The sequence below is a fragment of the Phalacrocorax aristotelis genome, chromosome 8 (genome assembly GCF_949628215.1).
Source record: "Phalacrocorax aristotelis chromosome 8, bGulAri2.1, whole genome shotgun sequence".
NCBI classification, from domain to species: Eukaryota; Metazoa; Chordata; class Aves; order Suliformes; family Phalacrocoracidae; genus Phalacrocorax; species Phalacrocorax aristotelis.
This window is the reverse complement of record NC_134283.1, coordinates 9,849,028-9,875,405: the sequence shown is the minus strand read 5'-3', so window position 1 is coordinate 9,875,405 and position 26,378 is coordinate 9,849,028. Positions and strand designations below refer to the sequence as shown.

Here is a 26,378-nt window from a genome sequence, read left to right as displayed (position 1 = left end):
CTCTACATGTACATGCAGACCACAAAACAAAAGGTAGCAAACAATTTTTGCTTTAAATCCTTAGTAAATTAAGCATGGATGTGTAATTAATATTTTGTTTCCAGCACTTCAGACTTGAATAGCTGATAATAAGCAGCATGTGTATCAGCTTGGCTCTTCCATTGTTGTTAAGCATCTTTATAAAGTGTTTACTGATTTACATAACACTATTGAGAAGTTTGGGAATAATGGTCCTATTTGTTTACTTATTTTTATTGTTGAGATCATTATGTGCTGTTAATGAAGAATAATTATCAGTGAGTTTAATTTTCAAATGCATCCAAAATCTACTAATGCAAGCAGTTGGCTTACATTTTTTTTCACAGTACGTTTTAAAATGCACAGCTGTTGAGGCATACCTTCCTATTTAGTTTCTATTTGGAGCATGTAGGCCCCATTTAACAGTCCAAGAGCCCAAGCACCTCTAACTGCTGCATACGAGTAACGTGCTATAGATCCCTATAGCAAGTGTACTTGTCCAGCATAATTAGCTAAACCGGGCATGGTGTTGAAGCCTGTTTGGCTCAAAGGATGCTCCACAGCAAACTACAACTAAAACAGCAGCATCATTGATTAACTGAATGCAATTATGAAGCAGGTTGACTTGGCCTTAATATATAGAGTTTGGTTACATCAATAAATCTCTGTAGACAAAACAGCCAAAAGAGGTAACTTCAGACCCTGCTTGCTGTGAGGTTAAATTTATACCTGCCACAAGGATGTAATTCCAGAGGTGTTTACTAAACAGGACAGAATAACTCATTTTACATCTGTGGGATGAACAGAGAATTTTATGGCCTCTATTTGAAAAGACTTACTATGGTTTAATAAAGTTAAAAGGTGGTATGGAAGCTTGGTAATTAAATACTGCATACTGGGGGCTTCAATTTTATATTTTCCATGCAAAAAGTGTGGGGCAAGGGGAAGCGTCATTTCCTTTTAGAATTACCTATTATCATAGAAAGCCACTATAATAACTAATGGTGAAAGGCTTTTCATATTTAAACTACTTCCAAAATAGGTTAAATCTCAGTTTTCAGGTCCTTTAAGTCCTACCTTATTTTCACCCCTCAACAGAATGGAGATAAGCAGTAAACTCTAAAACCATAGACCTAATGCTCCACACTTCACATGTACCTGTCGTGTCAGAATAAATGAAATAATAATAAATGTTCTACTTAATAAATACACTTAGGAAAGCCAGATTGTGTTTGCATCTATATGTCTGACTGTCATTTAATTCATTGCGCAGGAGCCATTGTGATGTTGTAATTGAGGTGATTACGGTTTTCAAGAAAATAAAAAATTAGCTTTTTTTGGAGGAAATAAAACCAAATATTTCATTCCTTATTTATGAATTACTTATAAACCCATGTCTGTCAGTGTTGGGTGTGTATTTTGATGTAACTGTGAAGGGACGTGGACGGGAGGACATGACCGCTCATGGTTTAGAAAGACATCCCAAGATGAGTGGGTTTGGTACCACTGAGGTGTTTATCTGTTGCTGGAGGTTGTAGAATGTGATGTAGGCTCAGGCTTTTCCATATATTCACATTTTCTCTGCTCCACATACTATGTGTAAGATGTCCTTATTTCTCATTTAAAAATCATTCTGTTTTAAAGAAGATGGTAGCATATATTTATACATATGCCTGTATAAGTATAACTTTGAGTGTTTTAGCATTTCGCAGAAGAGTAAAGTGAATGACATGGAAAGCTGAAACAAATATCATAGGGAGTTTGTAAAAATTGGTTGTTCTGAAAGGATTGAAGGAGAATATATGGGAAACCCAGGGATAAATCAAAGTGGCCTTTATGATGGATTGTTAGCTGCTGGGGGTATAGACCTTAGTTGAGGGTTCACCATATTATGCAATTTCTGCTTCAAATATTAATTCTGACCTAGTGTTTTAAGAATTATTAGAAAGTAAGAAATCAATATAATTCTGGTAATTTAAATCACAAAAAAAGTGGGAATAAACAGTCAAATCAATTGTTACATTATCAAAAGTATCTGAATATATTTTTATTATTTTATGGCATTTATCATCACCAGCACAAAGGCAGCAGAATTGGCAATCAATGCTGCTTCTCCATTTTGATAACTTGATCCTCACAGGGAGGTAGAAGGGCTACCTCAAGGGTCTAAATCCAAAATGTAGGTCCTTGGAGTTCTGTCAGCCACTGCTCCTGCCTAGAAAAACATAGGTAGTCATTTTCAGCATAAAAATCTGTTGGTCATGAAAAGGCCTGTGCAGAAAGATTCCATTCCTGATAAGCAAGTATCTTGGTATCTTTCTTATACGTAAACCTATAGCTTAACAGCTTATATTTAAAGCTTATATCTAAACTCCAAAGAGGGCTAAGATATAAATTTGGTATTTCTACAGCTACCTTTCATCTTGGACTAGATCCAACTGGAAGGATCATGAGACAATATGATTCTCTATCTTTCAACTTCCAGGTGAATACCCTAACCAGCAAAGTCAGGATATTTTACAGGGTGGCAGTTACATGTAACAAAACATCAAATATGCTCATTATTCAGTATTTCATAATTATTAATATATTTTAATCTTCTTATTACCTTGAAATTTTCCAAGGTAGTCCTAGTTTTATTTTGCTTAATAAAAAAAATTATTGCACCTCAAAGACATAAAAGAACTGCCAATCTTCTCCATTTTACTTTCTTTCAGGAATTAAGTTGGGAAGCTGCGGAGCATTAAAGTGATGTGTTTAATGTGTGGTGGCAGCCTATGTGCAGAACATTTTATCTGAAACTTTTCAATAGCCCCAAACTTTTTGACTTCCAAGGTGGAAGGGGTAGATTCTTGGATACTCCTGTGCCTACAAAATAACCAAAAATGAAGGAGGACAATTGTTTACATGCCGCTCTTATCTGCCTGGGCATGCTATATTACAGCCATGCCATAACTACAGAAAAACTGAACCACGCAAGGCCATCACTTCATGGTCACCATGAAAAAGGAAAAGAAGGACAAGTTCTGCATCGTTCAAAAAGAGGCTGGGTGTGGAATCAGTTCTTTGTTATAGAGGAGTATACGGGACCAGATCCTGTACTAGTAGGAAGGGTAAGAAAGACTTTCTTTTTCGTTCATTGATTAATAATTATTATTTTGTGAGTTGCTTTTTTTTTCTTGCCATTGCTTTTCTGCTGTATTAGCTGCTGCTTCAGCAGCTACTTATTCACCCAAAATCGTTTCATTGTAGCTCAATTAAGGTGCTAAGCAAAATACTACCTAAGTGAATGCCAGCTTTTCCATTGACCTCAGCAGTCTTTGAATGCAAGTGTACAAGCTGTAATCTAACACAACAGTAAAGAACCAGAGCGACCACTCGAGCAACGACATATCTCAAGAATATCTGGTATCATTCTTGGGTCTTTAAAAATAGTAATTAAAAACGTCATGCCTAACCCAGCAGCTCAGTAAAAGTGTGCTGCTCAATAGGTATCTCTTCATCCTTTCATTTTGAAGTTATCAGCAAAATTAAATATATGCGGGGTATTTATAGAAGGAGAGATATATCTGTGTGCACATGTGTATGTACACACATCCTGGACTAATTTTTATTCCATTACTGTCTAATGCTAACAGAATATAAATACACAAATAAACCAGTATATTTGCCAGCTTGTAAGTGGTCAGTGGAACTCTTAAGCCCAGCACAAACCAGTGAAGAACAGGATCAATGACAGCAAATACCATCCTAGGTATTCTGGCTTAAAAGTTGGTTTTGCATCTTTTGTGCATCTATTGTGCAATTTGTAGATCTCAATATAAAATTAGTAAATCTATAATTTGGCTCAATGACTCCTTTGTTCATCAAACTGAAGTGTGCATGGGTCGCGGAAGTATGAACGTTTAGTAAGCACTGTTACTTCTTTTATATTAAAGAGGTTGTAATTAAAAAAACTAGTCGACAATCACTGATTAGCTCATTTGTTACATCCCATCTGCCACTTACAGCTTTTTACATGCAACCTAGTAGAATATGATTAGTATAAAGTGTACAAAATCTTTGTGAAAATTACTCTTCCTTCCAACTTCATTTGACTGAAGAACCTGTTATAACTCTCTTCCTTAAATCTTAAAGCCTGGGTCTCTGTAGCACCCTACGTGTTGTAGCATGCAAGTCTGTGCAGGCAGCTTCTCTGAATGCAGGGCAGATGTGCTCACAGCGTGTGCCCGAGTATGGAGTATCACCTGCTGGAAGACAAGATTTTTTGAAAATTATTAACTGAATAGTAATTTGATAAACTTTTCTATTTCATAAGCACATACATGAAATGTATACCATCTTGTTAAAGTATGTCTGTTTCTCACTTTGTAGCTTCATTCAGATATTGATTCTGGAGATGGAAACATTAAATACATTCTCTCAGGTGAAGGAGCAGGAATAATTTTTGTTATCGATGACAAATCAGGGAACATCCATGCAACAAAGACACTGGACCGAGAGGAGAGAGCTCAGTACACTCTCACGGCACAAGCTGTAGACAGGAACACTAACAGACCTTTGGAACCACCTTCTGAGTTCATTGTTAAGGTTCAAGATATAAATGACAACCCGCCTGAGTTTCTTCATGAAAACTACCATGCTAATGTGCCAGAGAGATCAAATGTAGGTAAGTACTCATAAATGCACTTCAGTTCCTGGCCTTATGGAAGATGTTGCATTGTCAGTACGTCTTGGCTTTATTTAATTCTTATCATATGGAATTATGTGAAGTAAAATTTACTTCATGCTCAGCCAGTGACTCAGTCAATTTATCTAATTTGCTGACCAAATCAAAACCCTGCACAGCTACTGTCATGGTTGAAGTGTCTCTAGATGGTTTCTAGAACCGGACTGTTTCCTCCTAGGAAGGAACATGAGGGTCCCCTGGAACTTACAGAGTATGAATCCTCTGGGGTAAATCAAGATCATTCATTTGGGAGAGCTCTGTAATAAAGCTAAGGAGTCTACTGTGTGCTGATTTTGGTTCTGATGGAGTTAATTTTCTTCACAGCAGCTAGTGTGGGGCTGTGTTTCGGGTTTGTGCTGGAAAGTTTAGTTGCTGCTGAGCAGGGTTTACACAGAGCCAAGACCTTTTCTGCCGCACACCCCACCCCACCAGCGAGAGAGCTGGGTGGGTGCACAAGGAGTTGGGAGAGGGCATAGCTGGGACAGCTGACCCCAAGTGACCAAAGTGATATTCCATATCATATGACATCATGCTCAGTAAATAAAGCTGGGGGAAGAAGGAGGAAGGGAGGGATGTTTGGAGTGATGGTGTTTGTCTTCCCAAGTCACCGTTAGGCATGATGGAGCCCTGCTTTCCTGGAGATGGCTGAGCACCTGCCTGCCCAGGGGAAGGAGGGAATGGATTCCTTGACTTGCTTTTCTTGCATGCACGGCTTCTGCTTTACCTATTAAACTGTTTTTATCTCAACCCATGAGTTTTCTCACTTTTACTTTTCTGATTCTCTCCCCTGTCCCACCGGTGGGGAGTTAGTGAGTGACTGGGTGGTACTTAGTTGCCTGCTGGGGTTAAATCACAACAACTGCTACAATATCTGTTCCATTTTCATCTCCTGTTTGAGCTTGTGTCTGTCTCAGAGATTTCTACGGGAATGATTTCTCTGAAACTTACTGAGGAAAGCATAAAAAGACATCTCTATTATTTGGCTGTCTAATGACGAAAGCAAGATAATGCTTAAACTACTAAGGGAAAAACCCACAATTGTACAGTGTGACTGCTGGCTGTTATATCTTCACTGTTTAGAACATTAGCAACATCATAGCTAGTGATAAATCTTATTGGATAGTATGAGTCTATTTTGTAAATCTATTCATTTACCAAACATGGAAATAAAAAAGTTAAGAAATAGTTGTACCATATGATTGAAATAATCTCTGCATGGTTCTTACAGACATGTTTGCTTCTGACTTGTATTCCTTCTGTGTTTGCTCTCCATTTTTAGGTACATCGGTTATACAGGTAACAGCTTCAGATGCTGATGATCCTACCTATGGGAACAGTGCCAAACTGGTTTACAGTATTCTTGAAGGTCAGCCATACTTCTCGGTGGAAGCTCAAACAGGTATTATTGAGCAGTTTATTTGAGCAGGACCTCATAACTGGAATACATTAAAATGAAGAACTAAATATATTGACTGAGGCAGTTCAGTTGGGTATACCTGCTGATGCATTTGAGAAAATCTTCCTTCATTCTCTCTTGATTCTCGCTAAGCTCTATTGCAGGTTGGTCCCCTGGCATTTGGTAGAGCTTCTTGGTACACTAGAAAGATGATACTATTTCTTTTCTGGTGTGATATGGTATAATATAAGTGGCATTTTCTGTGCTGAACTGTAATTCTCCAGGGTTGTTCTGTGTTCAACTATGTTGAATATTTGGGTTACTTTCCTTGCATAGCATGATGCACAGTGTAGGGAAAACAGAATATGCACCATCACTGCAAATTTTGCTGTATTTTGATGCCAACTAAAAATGCAGTATCCAGTTTTTCATGATGTGAACCTGTGGAAATTTGTACATGTCATATTTCCATTGTGTTTATAGGAATTATCCGAACTGCCCTTCCGAATATGGACAGAGAAGCTAAGGAAGAGTATCACGTTGTAATACAGGCAAAAGATATGGGAGGACACATGGGAGGCCTCTCAGGGACAACCAAAGTGACAATTACACTTACAGATGTCAATGACAACCCACCAAAGTTCCCACAGAGTAAGTAACAACAAAATCCGTACTCACTTTCACTGCTAGAATCCATATTAGTATAGTGCAAGACATAAACTTCAAAAAGCAGTAACTGATGGATTATCACAGCACACATATGAATAGATAAATATTGATTAGACATTTTTGCTAGTAACATATAGAGCTTTAGTATCTGGATTATTTGCTTTGTGTTGCAGTGAGACATTTTTTAAGGTTGAGATTAGATTACAAAGATTCCTAACCCATTTTTTTTTAAACTAGTCATGTTATACTAGAAATATACCTATGATATGATCAGGGAGACATAGTCCGGACTTCTCTGTTAATGGAGAAAGAAGCCTCATTTTTTGAAGGCTTTCTTGTGTGTTAAACCAAATCAGTCAAAAACACTAGAAAATGTAGCTGCCCTGCAGCAGTGCTAGGATAAGTTATTTAATTCCTTTCCCATTTTCATAATTATAGTGTGGATGTAAAGACACTTTAGAAAAGCAATCTGTGTTTACTGCTCTGCTCAGACCACAAGAACTTAAAGAAATCTTTGTGGGGAAATAGGAGGAGGTTAAAACAAAAATGCCTTCATGTATTGTGTAAGAATGGATTCTTCTGTATTGGGAGAGTTGCAGTATGCAGCAGTCACATGGTGTGTACATAGCAGAAAGCTCTGCAGTTAAATTTACAGTGTTTGAAAGAAGTCTTCAAGTGGCCTCATGTCATGCCTTTCAGTACTCCAAGTTCATAGCTATTTGCAAGCATAGTTATGATAGTAATTTTCAATCCACAAATCCACTTTGTTTTTTAATGAAGATGGGCAAAGGAAAGGAGAGGTCCTTTACGGTCTTACAGCTGTATTTCTCAGGCTTGAAGTTTCTTGCTTCTCTTGGCCCTTGATGAAAGTGTTGCATAATCTATTAACAGCTCCTGGTTATGCTCTTTCAGGCCTTTGACTTCAAGTGAGTGAGCATAATTTTTTCTTTCACCTAACCTTTCATTTTAAGCGTTGACGCTTCATTCTTTACTTCTATAAACACTCCTAATGAATGGAGAATGTCCTTAAGGCTAAAAGTTAAGACTGGATACTCCTCAAAACTGATATTTACATGGCAACATAAACCAAATTTAGTACAATTTTCATATTGATGGTTGGTCAAATAAGTTGATTTTTTTATACCTGTATTATTTATTTTCACTTATAAAATTAATCAGGGCTGGCATTAACAGATTCAGTCTTCACAGTTGGGTGGAAGTACATTAATGGACTAAGACATCTGTTCGGCATCTCATCTTTGCATGGGTGTTTTCTTTGTGGGTTTTTCTGGTTTTGTTTGTTTTGGGGTTTTTGGGGGGTTCTTCTTTGGTTGGGTTGTTTTTTTCTTTTGGAAGGGGGAGGTGTTGTTGGAGTACATTGTACGTGCGAGCCCAGCCCACTCTGTTTCTCATCTGAGCAACCATTATGACACTGATATGTCTTAGACATGACCATGTCGCTAACAGCTCTTCTTCCAATGTGGCACCTTCCTGGACCCTCATAAATGGATCTTGGCTTAAATGACATAACCAGTCCCAAAACGTAAAAAATCTATGTCAGCATTTTCTATCATTCTAATAGGAAAGTATTAAATCATAATAATGTCAGGTTTTGTATATGTCACAAACACACCTTTTCACTCCAAATCATAACCTGGGACCCCATACATGGTATTTTGTTGAGTAACTTCATCAAATGATGGAATTTTTTTTTTTCCTACAAATCCATGCCACTTCATTGAGTGTTTTGGGAGAATACTTAAAATTATCACAAGTGCCAAAAAGCAGTTACTCTGCCTAATCATTCACCCCCAACTTAAAACCTTAATTTTCAATGCTTTGTAACCCAAAACCAGGATTTGACCTGTTTACATAAATATCCAAGTGATTGACTTTTTAATTATTTCCCTTTTTTTTTTCTTAATTTCTTAAACCCTTAATGAGTTATGTGCTTAAAATTTGAGTTCTTTGTGGCTGGAGTCGATGACCTATTTTGGTGACATGTGTCAATTGTTTTTATGGGTAATGAGCCAAGCCCCTGCCTGGTGTAAGTCTCCTGATGTTCTTAGGGTGCTTGTGTAGCAACAAAGAGCAATTATGGAGAGAGGGATAAATAGATAATTTTATTTTCTCATGCTTTTTTCCCCCTCCAATTTATCAATGCCGATGAAATGGCAGAAAATGCTGACATTGATTTGTACATTTAGGATCAGGTTATGTTGTCTGAACTCTGGAGTGGGTTGGGAAGGTCCTGGAATCAATGCTGCCTAAAGGACAACTGTTGGAGAGAGATTTGTCCAGGAACAGTGTTGCTTTCCTCTGGTTTCCTGAATACACAAGGAAAAGTCTGTGTGGCAACACATCTGTGGGAGGTTTTGGGGTGGTTTTCCTAATGGAGTTTGATGAGGGAAAGCCATCTTTTGTTTGGTATGGAATCCCATGCAAATTGGTATGTGTTCTCTGTTGTGCTGAATTTAAGTTATCATTACTTCTATACGTTCACACTCCAAATTAAAGACATAGAAAGCAGCAGATTTATTCTTCAGCCAGCACAACAGAGAGGTCTTATCCAATTCGTTGTATATAATTTGTGACTCCTGAATGAATGGGTAGAAACGATTCTAGACTCTACAGTGTTGAGGTCATACCATGAGTCACATGAAAGAGATTTTTTTTTCTTCCATTTTTGTGATAGCATTTCTGATATGAATGATAACCTTGATGTCACAACAGTTTCTGCATTCTGAATTATTGATTGCCTTTTTAATCCCGCCATGAACAGAGCGCTACACAGATGATGTGTAAAACATCAGTGGGGAGGTAGTTTTATACAGATTAGCAACGTGTTTTAAGATTTCACAGATGACATGCTTCTCAGAGCTCTTTATAACATAACACTCCTTCAGGGGATTTGAAAATGTAAAAAATTACTGTGTTTATTTGGAGCTTATGAGTTAAATTAGTAAATATACAACTGGAGAGCAGACTGCATACTTAAGGCAAATGCCTTTTTTTTCTTCCACCAGGTGTATATCAGATGTCAGTGTCGGAAGCAGCTGTCCCAGGAGAGGAAGTAGGAAGAGTGAAGGCCAAAGATCCAGACATTGGGGAAAATGGCTTAGTAGCTTACAGCATCATTGATGGAGATGGCATGGATATGTTTGAAATTACAACTGATTATGAGACGCAGGAAGGTGTTGTAAAGCTTAAGAAAGTGAGTAACGCTTACTAATGCATAGTATTTTTTGTTGCTGACAGAATATTTGATAATAATGGATTACCATCTAAGCTAAAATATCAGTAAATGCAATTGCACTTAATTTTTTTCTAAAACTGTGATTAACTCTTAATGTTCCATTTCCCTATTAGCTGAATTGGAATGGAAGAAAATAAACAAGAAGAGTTACATAAATACTGTACAGTGGATTAACTGCACAAACTAAGTGAATTCATAATAAAAAGTCACAGTAAAATACAGTGTCATCAGCATTGTTAGTGAATTTTTGCCTAGTGCTGATAAGTAGCAGACATTCACTGTCGCTTTACGTTTGGTCTGAACGGCCTCAAGCCCTATAGTTTGAATTCTTCAGACATGTATTGTCCACAATATTGTTACACAAAGTTGTCCGCAAAATAGTCACAAGCTATGCCAAAAGCAGCAAAAATACTGAGGTGATTTTATATGCAATCCTTCAGTGTGATCTTTAAAAGTGTTATTAAATGAATTTTAAATTACAAATTTTAAATAATAAATCTTACTCATTATTTAAGCATTATTATTTTGACCTCAGTTTCTTTATAGCTATTTTCCTCCCTTGGAAATAATCAAAACTCAAAGGAGAAGGCCTGGGCAACTTAACTTCAAAGTTAGCCCTGCCCTGCACAGGCTATCTCTCAAGAAGAGATCCAGAGGTCTCCTCTGGTCAAAAACACGCTCTTTTTCAATTACTGTATCTGTTCTAGAGGTGGGAGTGTATTTTTTGTGTAGTTTTAAAATGTGGGTGAACTGTCACACTGTTCAGTCTATGGTGTCAGCATACTTTGTGAATTGTGGTTGGCACCTGCTTCTCAGATATTTAGAGGCATGATCGTTGTGAGGCTACCAATACTGCAACACTGCAGCCACTTCATGTTGATGACAATGCAGATATGCTGTGACTTTGATCAGGGTCTCCAAAAGTATTTACCTCATGGGGCATTATTTCACCTCCCATTTGTAAAGTGCTATGAGATGTATGGATGGAAAGAACTACAGAAATTAAAGCACTGAAAACCATCTTCATATTTCCCCTATTAGTAAATAATTTAACTTCTCTTTGTCCTGTCTCATGGTGCCCCCAGTAGCAATTCAAGCCATATCCATATCTCTAAATGAATGCCTGCCAACTTGGGATAGATCAAGCCTGGCATTTTGTGGGAACTACCTTCCTATCCATTGCTCTTTCGTGCTGTCTGGAAGGCTCCATGAAGAAAAGGTTATTTTTCCCAGTAAAGATGGTTTCCTGAGTGAGGCAGCAAGCAAGAGCAGGACAAGGACTCTGTTGCGATATTTTGAGTTCCTTCCTATGATGCTCCATACATAGAAAGTAGCTCCTTCCATTTGAGTCTTTATTTTTTTAAATACACAAAGTCCAGTCCAAGTTTGTTGACATATGCTCACATTTGTTTTATGTCATTGAATACTAGGGGACTGATTACTGCTTTTTACTCTGGTTTTCCTAACTATGGAATGCATTGTCGTCTTGTTTCTTGCAGCTTTTAGATTTTGAAACCAAAAAGTCATACAGTCTGAAGGTAGAGGCAGCCAATGTACATATTGATCCTAAGTTCATCAGCAATGGGCCATTCAAGGACACAGTAACAGTGAAGATATCAGTGGAGGATGCTGATGAGCCACCTGTATTTTTAAAACCAAGTTATATTTTTGAAGTACAAGAAAATGCAGCATCTGGCACTGTGGTTGGAAAAGTACATGCCAAAGACCCTGACGCTGCAAACAGTGCTATAAGGTATGCTTCATTAGAGCAGGCCATTTGTTTCTAAGCATTAGCTTTTAAAGTTATTATGCAAGTTAAGATAGTGTGATAGATCTAGCACAGTAATGTTCTAAATTCACCCAGAATATTAATGACTTTAACCATACAGCATTGATTTTATGTCTTGTTCCATAAGCTACTAGTTTCTCAAAGCCTGTATCACTAAGAAAGCATGACGTGGGTGTGTCTACCTAAAATAGACTTAAGGACAGCTGTATTAGACTCTATTCTAAATTATATTTTCTATAAAATATCTATGTTGTTATCACAACATGTTTTTTCTCAAAAGATAGAAGCCTATGCAGTAGATTAAAGGTTATGTTGGGTAATGGTTAAGCGTTAATTGCTGATGACAAGCACATACACACACCTACTTTCTGCAGTTACGTTGGGTAGTCCTTGTTTATTTTTGTCATGTTCTTCGTGTAAATTAAATGATAAAGCCCTGTTTTGTAGGTATAGTTAACATTTCAAAGAATTGAAAGGTAAAGATACTAAAACCAGAGCTGTATAAAGCTGTACAAATGTATAGATAATATTTAATAATCTGGTATGATCAATTAACAATCTGAGTAATCCAGAGATGAGAAGACTTAAAAGATCTTCATGATTAATATGAAACAGAAGAGAACATAAATACCTCAGTAGATATTTTTATCACGTTTTATTAGAGAAGAAAATAAGAATATTTGGGGGCTTTAATATAGACACTTCAAAGGACAATTATTTTCACTTATTACAAACATTCTGATTTTTTCTAAATGTAGAAACCAACCAGGTGAATCTCCTTTTAAACAAACCTCATATCATCCTTTTGACAATGATATTAAGGGTAACAATAAGTGTATTACTTACAGTTATTTAAAAATTATAACGATATAGAACAATTTTGGATGCATGAAACCACTAAATCCTTCTTTTACCTAATTACTGACTTTCAATCTTCTATAGATATTCAATTGATCGTCACACTGACCTTGAAAGATATTTTTTTATTAATGCAGAAGATGGCAATATCAAGACAATGAAAGCTTTGGATAGGGAAGAAATTGCTTGGCATAATATCTCTGTCTTTGCAGTTGAAGTTCGTAAGTATTTAACTGAGATATTTTATAATCAATGGTATAAATTCTGTAGTCTTTGAATTGTCTCAGTTTGATAAGCTGCAATAAATCCTAATAGAAATACTTTAGCCTATTTCTTTTTTACCTGGGTAAAGCTGGGATTTTCTTTTCTTTGTTTTGAGAGGTTTTCCTGCCTCCGTTTCATTTTGGCTTTGCTTACTCCCATAGACAAACAACACCAGGAAGCCAAAGTTCCAGTTGCAATTAAGGTCATTGATGTCAATGACAATGCTCCAAAATTTGCAGCAGCCTATGAAGCATTTGTCTGTGAGAATGCTCGCAGCAACCAGGTATGACTGTGCCCACCACCTTCCCAGTGCATGAATTTCTTTCTTCAGCGTGTTAGCCCAGTTTTGTGTTGGCAGCTCAAATGAGTGGTAGTAAACGAATGTATATTTTGAAATTTTGGCCAAAATGCCTAAAGCATGCAGAAAAGCACTTTCCTGCGTTTTTATTTTGAACGGCTATCAACAGTTATAGATACAGTGCTTTGGGCATTGACTATGATTGATGCTGACTGTGAGTATGCACCATCACATGGGCAGCAAAGCTGTTTGGGAGCAGCTTTCCCAGTTGAGAGCCTATTAAGAATATTAAAGAAATACTCGGCATCTTATAGGAAGAATTACAGAACAGTGCTTGGAGGGTTTAGCCTAAAGATTTATCCCTGAACTATCAGTGAGGAAGAGGGGTTAGTATCATATAGAGATACTGCTCTACACAATATCTGCACTTTTGGAGTTAGTGTAGCATTTTGGAAAGGACATTGTGCAAACTCCCTCTGGGCTGCTGAATTTTCTGCATAATTTGATTTAGTCTACTAAGTTATAATTAGCACATATTTGTATATGAGAAAGTATATATAGGTGTACGCTTTTCCATCTATAATTCTGTGTTGGCTAAATGTAATAGCAAATAAAGATTGCCTATCCAATATTGAGTCTTTACACTGTTTAAAATTGCATACATTTGTTGAGGTATTTGGCAGGTTTCTGCTATTTCAATATTCTTTGTATTCAATGGATTTCTCAGAATGCTGTCTATATATGATGTAACCAGAGAAGGAGACGTTTGTTTACAGCCTACTTTTCTTTTACAGCAATTTATGACAATTAGTGCTGATGACAAGGATGACTCGGCCAATGGACCAAGATTTATCTTCAGTTTACCACCTGAAATTATTCATAATCCAAATTTTACACTCAGAGACAACAGAGGTTTGTGTGAAGATTCCCTCTATACTAGTGTCCAAAGAAATGACAAAGGAAAACGAATGGCCAACATAATGTCACATAACAGCATTTTCATTAACTTTGACAAATGATTGTTTTCCAGAGATTTAGAGGAGGAAAGCAGGGAAAATATTGCTGAAATACAGGGATGTTCTTGGAATAATGTAATGTCGGTTAACTCACTTTCATTTTCTTGAATACATATTTTAAATTACATAATAATAATCTACATGAAAAATCCACTACCATTTTGTCTCCCAGGAAGAGGGTAAAAAACATTGACAAAAACATTCACTAAGTGTATTGGGCAGATCTCTTTGATTTAGAGAAAACTTACTTGCTCAGCTTAAATTAGCTGAAGCAGGAAAAATGTTAAGTTTCTTATATTTGTTCACCTTTCTCTGCTTGCTGTTTTTTTTTAAATTATGGTTCACAAGAGACACGGACTAGATTCCTAAAGGAATAAAATCACTGCCACGCTGACCTTTTGTAGGAAATACACATGTGGATTTCTGTTGTGAAACGTACCCAGATTGAATGTATCTCAGGATATGGGTGTCCTGAACCCTTTGCCAATTTTCTGTTCATGAAATATAGTATAGCCTTGCATTCAGATTGTTGTTAAAATGTAAGAAATTTGTGGGCAAAAAAACCCCAAAACCCAAACAGGCATAGGTGAACATCAAGACTTATTTGATCATCTACCATAACAGCATCAGTGAACTTAACTTGCAGAGTTTGAGGTAGCCAGAGCGGGGGAAACAGAAAAAAGACAGAGTTGGCCATTATAGATATTTATTCTTAATTTAGTGATAATCAATATGATATTCAATGTTCATTTCTTATTTTATTGTACAGGGAAAAAAACTGCTTCAGCTTGTAAGAAGTTGGTTTTAACTAGCAAGCTTTAATATTTGAAGGAAACTTGACTGTTTTCTGAAATGTAGAACTCTGTTGAACTGGTTTAAATAATGAATCCAAAGGATTTCTTCTAGATTGCCAGAAGTACAAAAGGCAACAAAAACCAGATACATGACTTCAGTAACAGCAACTTTCTCTCAGGTGTTACGTTGTGGCAGACTTTATAGCTCTATCACATCTGAAGTGAGGGTAATTACCATCAGATTCCCCCAAAAAAATTTCTGTTATTCTTGAAGGATCAAAGTAATGCTGTTGCCTAGTGCATGACACTTGTACGTACACAAGCAATTAATAAAGGATCCAGTGGAGGGAGGGTATATTTATTCTCTTTAAAGTAGTAAAACACAATTTTTGAAAAATTGATGAATGTATTTTTAGAGAGAAATAAATAAAACCATATTTTTTTCTTGAGACCCTGCGGCCAGGTTTGTCTTTAAAAGATATTTTATGGTCACCATATCAAACTGAAAATGGATTAGATTTTGTAATCTAACAGAGAAGCATAGGTCAGAACTGAGATACACTGATACAGCTGCAGACAAACGGTATTACGGTTCCTGACTCCAGCCAATTCCACTAATCCTTCATTTCCATATGCGGCAAATTAATTCTTTTTTTATAATGACGAAGTTAACTCAGGTAAAAACATTTTGTAATGGAAATTATGTCAGTTGAATGTAGTGACTGTACCTGACAGTACTGCAAAAGGTTATTTCAACAAGGTGGTATTTAAGGATTGAATCTTCCTGTATAATATTGTGTTTAGGAAATGGATAGTTTAACAAAATCCATCCATTTCCATCCTGTCGTCCCCCCTTTTTGCACAATCCTCAGTGCAGTGATGGTGTTAATTTAACTGTTTCTGTGTTTCTTTTTTTAATAAGTTATGGTAGAGAGCAAAATAAAAATTAAAATTCTATGCACTTCCATATAAGAAAACTTCTCAGAAAGAGTGTGCTACCATTTGCAAGTCAAATAATTTACATGATCATTTAAAGTTTCATTTTTCAGTTGTAAATCTGAGTAGTCTATATTCTGTGCCACTGCTTTCAGAGGGAATTGCTAGTTTTAAAGAAAAATGGCTTTATTAACTGTGGAGAACAGTTAATGAAAGCTCCAATGTTTGGGTCTATTACAGAACTTTAAAGTGAATACAGTCCTATAATTATCATTTAATAGAGTTTCTTTCTACCAACTCCTAAAAGTAATCACATATTGCAGTAATCCAAAAAACGTAATCACATTCTACATCCTATTAATAGCCTACTGTGTTACCAAGTTTTTCAGCTGAGACTATCTTCCATAGAAAACGTGAGATAATGGCTTATCACATGCTGTGATAAAACACTGAATTACTTTTGCACTGTTTACTTACATTGTACCACGTAAATAAACAGCACCGTGTTTGCCCAGGCTCTGTTCAATTTTATTCCCATTGAAGTCAGAGCTTCAAAAGAGCAGTAGAGGCTTGTGACACTTCACAGCAGAGAGATGGATTTTTAGCAAATAGATTTCCTTCTTTTAATACTGCTCTGTCCTAAACTGAAATGCCCTTTACTTGGGCTCACTCACCTTGTGCAGAGGACTGGCACAGAGCCAGCGTTGCTGGAAGGTTTGCAACCACCTTGCTTTACCGTGCTGCACAAGGACGAATTACACCGCAATGGCAAAAGTGAGGTGTAGTAATGTTCTCAAATACACGGGGTAGTGCTTTACAACGACTGAAGTGAAGTTTGCGAGGCCACTAAAGTCAGTGGCTAAAATCCACTTTTTTTACTAGAAACATGCCCTCTGGCTCTCAGTTTCAGACCTTTTAATTGACATTTTGAAACACATGAAAGATACAGTTATGGGATTTTGCCATGGATTATTCACAGCAATTGCCGCTGCCTGGTAACGATTTTAGACAGTTGGGCCCCTGAAATTGTTTAGGTTTCTTGCTGAATCAACACTCATGTTCTGATATAGGTGATAACGTTCACACTGCAGTCAGCTTCTTTAATCTACAAGCCTTCATACAAATATATATGATAACAAGCCCCCAAAAGCTAAGCTACCTTTGCCTGTGTGTAGAGGAAAAATTGGAAAACCATCAATAATATCACCAGAGAAAAAAGATAAAAATCAAACATCAGGAAAATCACTATAAAGATCACCATAAAATAATGTAATCTGAGTTTCTAATTGTGGAGATTTCGTGCGGAGTATAAGTAATCTTCATTTACAACACTTTTGGATATTGGATATCCCAGACAATAATAGCCGGAAAAATGAGAGCGTGTGTCTTTCTGGATGATGTTGAGATGGCTATTTTCTTCCTTCTGTCTTGTGTCAACCCCCATTGTGTTCGTTAAGACTGTCAGTCAACTGGCTCCCATATGTGTTAAGTAATAGTTTTAAGCTGGTATTGACATTTAACTTCTGTTTCTTGGCTTAAAAAATGCCATTATACCTGGATTATAGTTATACTCCTGGGACTTGAAAATAATGAAAAAGCAAGGATGAGAATATTAGCTAGGATTAGATGTTATCTTTTATCTAAGTTTTTCCTTTTATGGATATTATGTTTCTTCTAAATATGAGAAGTGAACATAAAAAGAAAAAAAGGTTTTTAAAAAAATGACTATTTTGAGTTGATAAGTGGTAGTCCTTTTTAAACTTCAGCCAGGCATGTTACTTGGATTTTTCTTTTTTAAAAAAGCATATTGAAGTAGAAATCACTTCAAGTTAAACCAGATAAATCAACCATTGGATCAAATTCAGCCTTTGTGTATTGTAATTGGCTGCAGTGGAATTGGCCAGTCTATATAATAACTGAATATTTTGCCATCCTTTTCTTATTTCTAGTTAGGAATATTATTTAAGCTGCCAAGCATCAAGAGAAATATAATAAAAAATGCATAGCCAACAGATTACATATACTAATGTATAATATTGCCTGTGTTTCCTTCCAGATTGGCTTTGCAGCTCTAGGCAGTTGTAGTTCAGCCCACTATTAATGTTCATATTTTTTGCCACAAGAATAATCTGTCCTGTTGTGATCTTCCATTTAATAGAGCAGATCTTTGTTCTCATATTGAGGAAATTAATTATTAAATGCATTTTAGAGAACCCTGTGGAATAGTTTTATTTTATATCAATATATATTAACTCAAGTATTAGTTGATACTTAATAGATATTAGATGTTACATTTCTATTTATACTAAATTGTTATGAGCCCATTAATTTAAAGCCTTAAAATAGGACTCCTATCACACTGACACTGATATCACTAAGGTCCTTTAAAAAACTGTGCTACAAGCCTAGCTGGGTTAGTTGTATGTAATCATTTAGGGGGTTAGAAAGACACTGAAAAGAGACAAAGGGCACCTCCAAAAACCACAAGTAATACATAATCAGATGTTTATCAGCTTCTCTGTCCTCAGCAAACATGACCGTCAGTTAAAGGAGAAGTTAACAAGCTGTTTGTTTTCTATCCAGACGTTATTTTCCTGAGATTTCAGTATCAGAAAGACTACAGTTCTGTCATGCTGAGGGTAACTAGTTGGTGGGCCTGGAAGGAGAGGTATAGATACAGAGACATGAATTAATTTGGTGTGTCAAAAACAGATCCTATCTAGGACGGTCCTAAAAGAAAGTTCATCCTTTCTGGTGTGATCTGCAGAAATTACTAGTGGGAGAGTCAGATAAGCAGGGCCCTAGTGCAAACATCCTTCTCATCCCAAAAATTGGCATGTGTCCACCACACTTGGGGACAGTTTCAGACCATGCCCTACACCAGGGGTAGGACAAGGGTCCAAGGGTCGCTAATATAAGGCAAGAATACTTCTCTTTTAATATAATTTATTCACTAACTTTCATGGAAATTGCAGTGATTAGATCATTAAAAGAGGTTTTATGATTTGCATTATTAAATTCTGGAATTTATGCTGACTCTTCAACAGGAAAATGATTAATCTTTTGCAGTACCCCAAGGCAACAGTAAAATGGGTACTGTTGGAGGTGAATGGCCCTCCCTTAGTAGATAAAAGAATCATTCTTTCCTTTTTTTCCTTTCTGTTATATAGTGAAGAATAAAGAACATGGCAAAACAGAAAAGGCTGGGTGAAGTAAATCCTTATCCTAAACTAGCTTCTGAAGGTCCGAAAACCACAGATATGATTGTTTAATTTTATTTACTTCAGGATGTTTACGATTTTATAAACTTTGGTTCCGCCTGAGAACTGCGAAACAAGGACCAAAATAAAAAAATGCTGTTCATGTTTCCTCACCTTTATCCGGCGTGGCTGGGAGCAGGAAGCACTGGCCGTCTCCTCCCAACATTTCATGTCACACACTTCCCTTTCAAATGCTTTTGTCCTAGGAAGTGTCAAGGACTGTTCAAAATGACCTTTTGTGCTGAGATGGCAGCTTGGTTTCCACCTCCTGCACTAGGAGGCCCATGGCAGGCAACTGCTTACTGAGAACTGGAACTAGTGTTGGTGCAATACTTTGAACTCTTCCTCATAGCCGTGAAATTCAAAACGTGCCCAGACATACTGTGCATGTATGATCAGGCTTTCTGAATTCTGGCTTTGGGAGTTTGGGTGACAAACGGGTTCTGATAAAATACTGCTTACTTTAGTGTTTCTTACTGAAACTGAGGCTCAAATCGGCTAATACGCAATAAACATTGGGTTTTCATTTTAGTGAGAGTCTCATTAACACAGGCCATTTTGGTACAGATTTCTGCCTTCCATTTCTGTAGGTCTGAGACCAAGAACAATAAATCAGGGGAAATTGTTTTTTCCCTTCCCCTGAACACTTTAACTCTGGAAAGGGACTAGAACCAGCTCAAACAGCAATGCCAAGGCCCAGTCATTATAGCTGATGAAGTATTGTGAGTTTCCCAGAAAGTCAGTGGGTTGCTAAAAGGAGTTACTAACAGATTTTATTTTATTTTTATTTTATTCCTTGTGTTACTCTCATCACCCTAAAATAATTAAAATTGAGTGTGGTACTGTATGAATGAAATACAATACTGTAATTGCTCTTGGGTCATTAGGAAGGTGATACATTGTACTGGTTTATTGCAGAAATAACTGTAAAGCACCTGAAAATTCAGAGCTGTTGTAGCAAGATATATTCTTTCAATATTTACTAAGAAGATGACTTTGTGGAAAAAATAATAATGACTATCTCTTTTCTTTAAGCAGATAACACAGCGAGTGTTCTTGTTAGGCGTGAAGGATTTAGTCGCCAAAAGCAAGATTTATACCTTCTTCCTATTGTAATAAGTGATGGTGGACTCCCCCCTATGAGCAGCACCAACACCCTCACCATTCGGGTCTGTGGCTGCGACAGCAATGGCTCCTTGCTCTCCTGTAACGCTGAAGCCTACATCCTCAATGCTGGATTAAGCACTGGAGCTTTAATTGCCATTCTTGCTTGCATTGTGATTCTATTAGGTAAAAAAATTTGTTACTTATTACTCCTCCACACTTGTTTGTGTTAAAAAAATTAACCTTGCCTTCAGCTCCAAGATGGATAAATGAATCTTAATTTCAGAAACCGAAATTACTAGGTAATTTTCAGGTACTGAAATTACTACTTTTAAGGTACTAATCTGCCTGGCCGAAGTGCAATATATGATAACTGCAATAGCAGACACCAATGAATTTGTCTATGTGTGCTCAGAGAATGTCGTTTTGTGGCCTAATATCCGTTAATCAGGGACACTGTTAAAGGAGGTCATGACATACGGTTTTAAGTTTTGTGATCTTCCCTGGTCGACAGGTTCCTTATTGAGGTCAGCCAGGATTAATGGCTCCTGCCAGCTATTTCCTTCTAACTCCTCTTGTGCTGAAGACAAATAAATGGCTCAGAAGACCTGCTTTTAAGAAAGTGCTGTAAAGCATTTCCTGATTATTTGAAAATATTTATATAAAGTGTTTTAATTTGCTCATGCAAATTTATAGTCTTTCTTTTCTTATGTATTTTAAAGTTATTTTATAGAAATTTGAAGTGAGAAGGAACACAACAACAAAGGCATATGTTCTAAGGTGTTGCTAAAGAAAAGTTCAATTTTTATGGAAATGAAACATGGAATTAGAGCTCAGCTTTGGGCATACAGGAGAAAGTAAAGATTCATCTTTGTGTTTTGCAGATTTACATCCGATTGGGCTGCTCAAAGGCAGTGCCACAGCGTTCATGCAGCACTGGGAGCCCACAAATGCTTTTCTTGAATTAGTCTTGCAGTAATGAGCAATTAGTAAGAGCAATGGCATTCAGCCCAAACAGAAAACCTCAAGTTAGTACGTTCAATTCTGTGTACAAACATCAATGCATTTACCTAGCTAGGTATGCTAAAAATGCACAGTAGCAAAAATACACATGAACTTCAGCACAAAAGCTGAGGTTTCAGTGAATGCAATAATCTATTTATGAAGCAGCTACTGTTTGAGTGTGCGGTCTAACTTGCCTCTTTTTTTTTTTCCCTATAGTCATTGTAGTGTTGTTTGTAACGCTGAAAAGACAGAAAAAAGAACCTCTGATTATTTTTGAAGAAGAAGATGTCCGAGAGAACATTATTACTTATGATGATGAAGGTGGAGGAGAGGAAGATACTGAAGCTTTTGACATAGCTACTTTGCAGAACCCCGATGGCATCAATGGATTTATTCCTCGTAAAGACATAAAACCTGAGTATCAGTATATGCCAAGACCAGGGCTTCGGCCGGCTCCTAATAGCGTTGATGTTGATGATTTCATCAACACAAGAATACAAGAGGCTGATAACGATCCAACTGCTCCTCCCTATGACTCCATTCAGATCTATGGCTATGAAGGCAGAGGCTCAGTGGCTGGTTCACTTAGCTCATTAGAGTCAGCGACAACAGATTCTGATTTGGACTATGACTATCTACAAAATTGGGGACCTCGATTTAAGAAACTTGCAGACTTGTATGGCTCCAAAGACACTTTCGATGACGATTCTTAACAATAAAGTTTAAGATTTGGCCTTAAGAACTGTGTCCGATGTTCTGAAGAATCCAGAAGAAATGTAAGCAGGTATTTTTTTAAAAATCAAGAAAAATCTCATTTAAACATTTAAGTTTGACAGAGAGGATTCCTTTGATAAAAAAGGACATAAAAGTGGTAAATACTGTGAAGTACCTTTTCCTACAAAAGGCAAATATAGAAGTTGGCTGCCAACTTCACTAGAGGAAAAAACCCACTTAAATACAAAATATTTAAATGAAGGAAAATGCTAAAAGCGAACCTACAAATAAGGGAAATCTTTTATGTATTATGAACATCTAAATCTTTTATGTCAAAGAAGCTTCCACAAATTAGAAAAGATAACAGTTCTGAGCTGTAATTTCGCCTTAAACTACGGACACTCTATATGGTAGTGCATTTTTACACTTGAAATATATAATATTCAGCCAGCTTAAACCCATATGATGTATGTACAGTACAATGTACAATTATTATGTCTCTTGAGCATCAAACTTGTTACTGCTGATTCTTGTAAATCTTTTTGCTTATACTTTCATCTTGAACTAATACGTGCCAGATATAAAAACTCTGTCTTGTTGCAGTGGGAGGCGCCCTATTTCTATGTCATTTTTAATGTATCTATTTGTACAATTTTAAAATTCTTATTTTAGTATACATACAAATATCGGTATTCTGACATGTAAGAAATGTTACAGCATCACACTTATATTTTATGAACATTGTACTGTTGCTTTAATATGTGCTTCAATATAAGAAGCAGACTTTGAAATAAACTGATTCTTTTTTAATTCTTGTTCTGGTTATTAAGCATATAAGGAAAAACATAGTGTTTCTAATGTCCCATTTATAGTTCCGACTAATTTACTACAATTGTGACCTTTTAATAGCCTTATTTATTATGTGTTTGTAGTTGGTTTGTTGCCTTGTTAAGTGATTATTTAAAAATCAAGTACATTTTACAAATGTTTTTTAGATTAAAAAAATGTAATGTCTGGTGAACATTTTGTACCCTCTCTATCTACAGCTTGTGGCTGCTCCCGGAACACAGTAATAATCTTCATATAATACTACTGTGTCTTCTGGATTAAATTACGTGTAATACTTTTCAGTATTTCCCATGTAATATGCATTTATCTTATATCTTAGAAATTCCAGAGGTTTCAGAAATGGCTTTGTAAGTGGACAGGAGTACTCTGTACTTACAATTTACTCCAGACTTGTGAATTTCCGTAGCTGTGCTAAGCTTCTGCAGGTTCTAGAGACTTAAATCTGACCCAATTTAGCTATAAGTTCCCTAAAGACTGTTCTACCTGACAATTACCTTACCTGAGTAGTAATTAAGAGTCTGGCACTTACTTTTTTTTTTTTTCTTTTGATTTTTTTTCATTTACTGCAGTAGAATAGCATTGTCTACTGATAGGAAGGCATTTTAATTTGTGATGACAGAAATGCAGAGTGCTTTCAGAGTTGTTCTTTGTAATGTATGTTTTTAATTGAAAAATGATCTATAACTTTTTTTTATATTAGTTCGGAATGAGCAAGGGATTGGAATATGTTCCGCGCATCAACATTTTCCGCATCTGTGTACAGCTGTACTTCTGCTAAATTTAATATAGTTTGCTGTTTAGGGTCAGAGATCAGCAGCTGCAATATGGGAAGAGGCAATAAATAGAAATGATATACATTTTTCTACTGCTCGTTTTACAGACCCTGTCCTTCATTTGCAGTCAGGTACCAAACTGCTTGATCTGAGAGGAAATCTGATTTGTTGGTGTATTATTGCTTTTCTGAAGACCCCCATATATGTAGTTATATTAAAATTTAACTCGTTAAAATTATGAATGATGTTTCAGCTCTATATTCATAACATATTCACTTGTCCCATTATATCCCTATGTTTTATAAGGCAGAGTTTGCTAAATCAGCAGATTTGCTCGACAATGTTTATTGTAATATTTCACTTTACTATAGCTGTATGCATTCTATATAATTCTATAGTTTATTATTAACTTGGTTCAAATTTCTTTGGTTGTTGATTTTTCTCTGTTTATAATCCAAAGAATATTTTGCTAGATTTGCACATTTCTCCATTATAAATTTAAATAAGCATTAAAAAAATGAAATGAGTATCAATTTACAAATTAACAAATGGAAATAAAGTTAAAAAAACGTCATTTGTAGGACTCCATCCTCTTTGATGCTATCTGGGTTTATTTCACTATTGAGCAAGTTCTAGAATTAATAACTGCATTTTCTACATTTTTATGTTTAATTTTTAAGAAGGACATTGTCAACTACATTTTTTAATAGTTTTAAATGTTTTGAGTTTTAGTCTCTATTGTTTGTAGCACTCTCGTAGATGCTTGGAAATAAATTTTCTTTCCCTGCTGGTTTTGTCCTTTTTCATTTGATTATTTTTCCCCTTCCCAGTGAATATGCAATTATCATAGTGCTTTATTAAGTTAGTCTTGCTAATCTCAGCCAACACTACCTCTGAAATGCTGGGGATTATACTCATTACGTATCATCTGCAGCACCCCCAATGAACAATGTGTTTTGGCACGACAGGACATTTGTTTGTGTTAAACTTCACAGCGGTGGTTGCTGGAGTCTCAGGTTTATAATTTGAGAGTGTAAAAACCAGCCCAGCGCAGCAGTACTGGGTTAGTCCCTGACACAAATCGGAGAAGTCTGTGGGCTGGGGCTGTAGTTTGTTGCAGTGCTCCCAAGGATCTGAGCAACCTGGGAAGGGATTTACTCACACGAGTTACTTTATCATAGTCTCTCTCACTTCCTGACTGAGCTCAAGGAAGGACTGAACCTCACATCCCTGGAACGCAACTGAAAGATTAATTACAACTTCAGTGGGTTTGAAGACAAACCCTAATTAAAAGAAGGATCACCACGATGGAGCCAGGTAAGGTAAGGGGCAGTAGCAAGAGCAGAAGGCATTTTGGCCTCTTTTTTCCCCTCTTATAAGTCTTGCCTGAGACATCATTTGGGCAGGAATGGGGGGGGCACAAAAACCCTCCAGATACCCTCAGCAACAAACAGTGTGACATTAGCCAGGGGTGATGTTTATTTTGTGACTGTATGTGCTCCTGCTGGCAAAAACACTCAGCTCCTTGTCTAGCTGCTTATCAGCAGAAGAACGTGCATCTGAGCAAGGTTGAAATGCCCCCCATCTCACATATATCCACAGTGCACTTGTACACAATTTCTCTCCTCACCGGCAAGAAGCAATTAGGTATGCAAGTTCAGTGTTGGTTGCTAAGGGAACTCTTAAAACTTACACTGATATGGAAGGGGAGGGTTTGTTTGGGATTTTTTAGATTGTCTCTGTCATGTTCTTGCCATTATGTCAAGTAGTTTTTGATACTGTGTCAAGGGGTACAAGCTTGCATGCTTGCTGCCAACATTTACGTGATCTTGTGCAAGATCATGCCTCAGAAACTGATATGACCACAGATGAGAAAAGCTTTCAAATAATGTGCATGTTTTCTTGGCTCCATATTGTTGACTGACTAACAAAATAAAATGCTGAATTTTACCATGTTGTTGCTGATTGATAGGCTTACAGAAAAAGTGAAGAATGGGAATTTAAATCAGGCTCACAAAGAGGCAACTTTAGCTTTCTGAGACCCCAAAACCTGGAATTCTTTTATGAGTTCCCCATCTAGCAGAATTCTCAGCGTTACATCTTTTTATTGAAAGGCTCAGTAAACAAAAACCTAGGTAGACTGATCGAAATACTAAGCTACTGTAATCAAAGCTGAACAATCAGCACCAGAATAACATTCTGTATTAAAAAAAAAAAAAAGAGAGACAGAAGAAAAAGGAATGGCTTGTGGAAGGGAATGAGCGAGCTTGTCAGAATTAGTTAAATGCATGTCTTTGAAGCTTTATTATTGTTCTCCCTAATTTAGGCTGAGGCAGGGGGATCAACCAGTTTGACCCAGTTCCATGTCCAGGTGTGCTAGTGAACAAGTCTTCCATTATTTAATATCAATAGTCTCAGCACTTGGTAAAGCAGGCTGTTTCAAATCCGTGACTGACCGAGCTGGGCTGGCTACAAATACTGAGGTCACAAGAAGAACAATTTTAACCAACGCAGATTTGTAGATTCATAGTCATTTGAAAAACATGCTTCTTGTAGTTCTGTATGTGTCACTCCCTCCCTCAGTAACTGCAAACCCTGCTTCCAAAATTAGGTCTTCTACTTTCTCACAGCAGAGGAAGTGCAGAAGCTA

The 26,378-nt window shown here is 36.7% G+C and overlaps 1 protein-coding gene across 7 annotated transcripts in view; it reads left to right on the top strand.

Annotated features, from left to right (window-relative positions):
* Window positions 1-24,518, top strand: part of CDH11 (cadherin 11) — an 83,343-nt gene extending 58,825 nt beyond the window's left edge. For 5 of the 7 annotated variants that reach the window (XM_075101343.1, XM_075101342.1, XM_075101339.1 and 2 more), the window contains 11 exons: window positions 2,736-3,131; window positions 4,393-4,687; window positions 6,027-6,146; window positions 6,627-6,794; window positions 9,839-10,026; window positions 11,568-11,821; window positions 12,800-12,936; window positions 13,141-13,262; window positions 14,072-14,189; window positions 20,319-20,573; window positions 21,609-24,518. In XM_075101343.1, coding sequence (XP_074957444.1) covers window positions 2,904-3,131; window positions 4,393-4,687; window positions 6,027-6,146; window positions 6,627-6,794; window positions 9,839-10,026; window positions 11,568-11,821; window positions 12,800-12,936; window positions 13,141-13,262; window positions 14,072-14,189; window positions 20,319-20,573; window positions 21,609-22,105 — 2,382 coding nt within the window. In that variant the 5' untranslated portion in view covers window positions 2,736-2,903 and the 3' untranslated portion in view covers window positions 22,106-24,518. The remainder of the gene's footprint in view (window positions 1-2,735; window positions 3,132-4,392; window positions 4,688-6,026; window positions 6,147-6,626; window positions 6,795-9,838; window positions 10,027-11,567; window positions 11,822-12,799; window positions 12,937-13,140; window positions 13,263-14,071; window positions 14,190-20,318; window positions 20,574-21,608) is intronic. The other 2 variants (XM_075101344.1, XM_075101345.1) reach the window with 1 other exon arrangement.
* The last annotated feature ends 1,860 nt before the right edge of the window (window positions 24,519-26,378 follow it).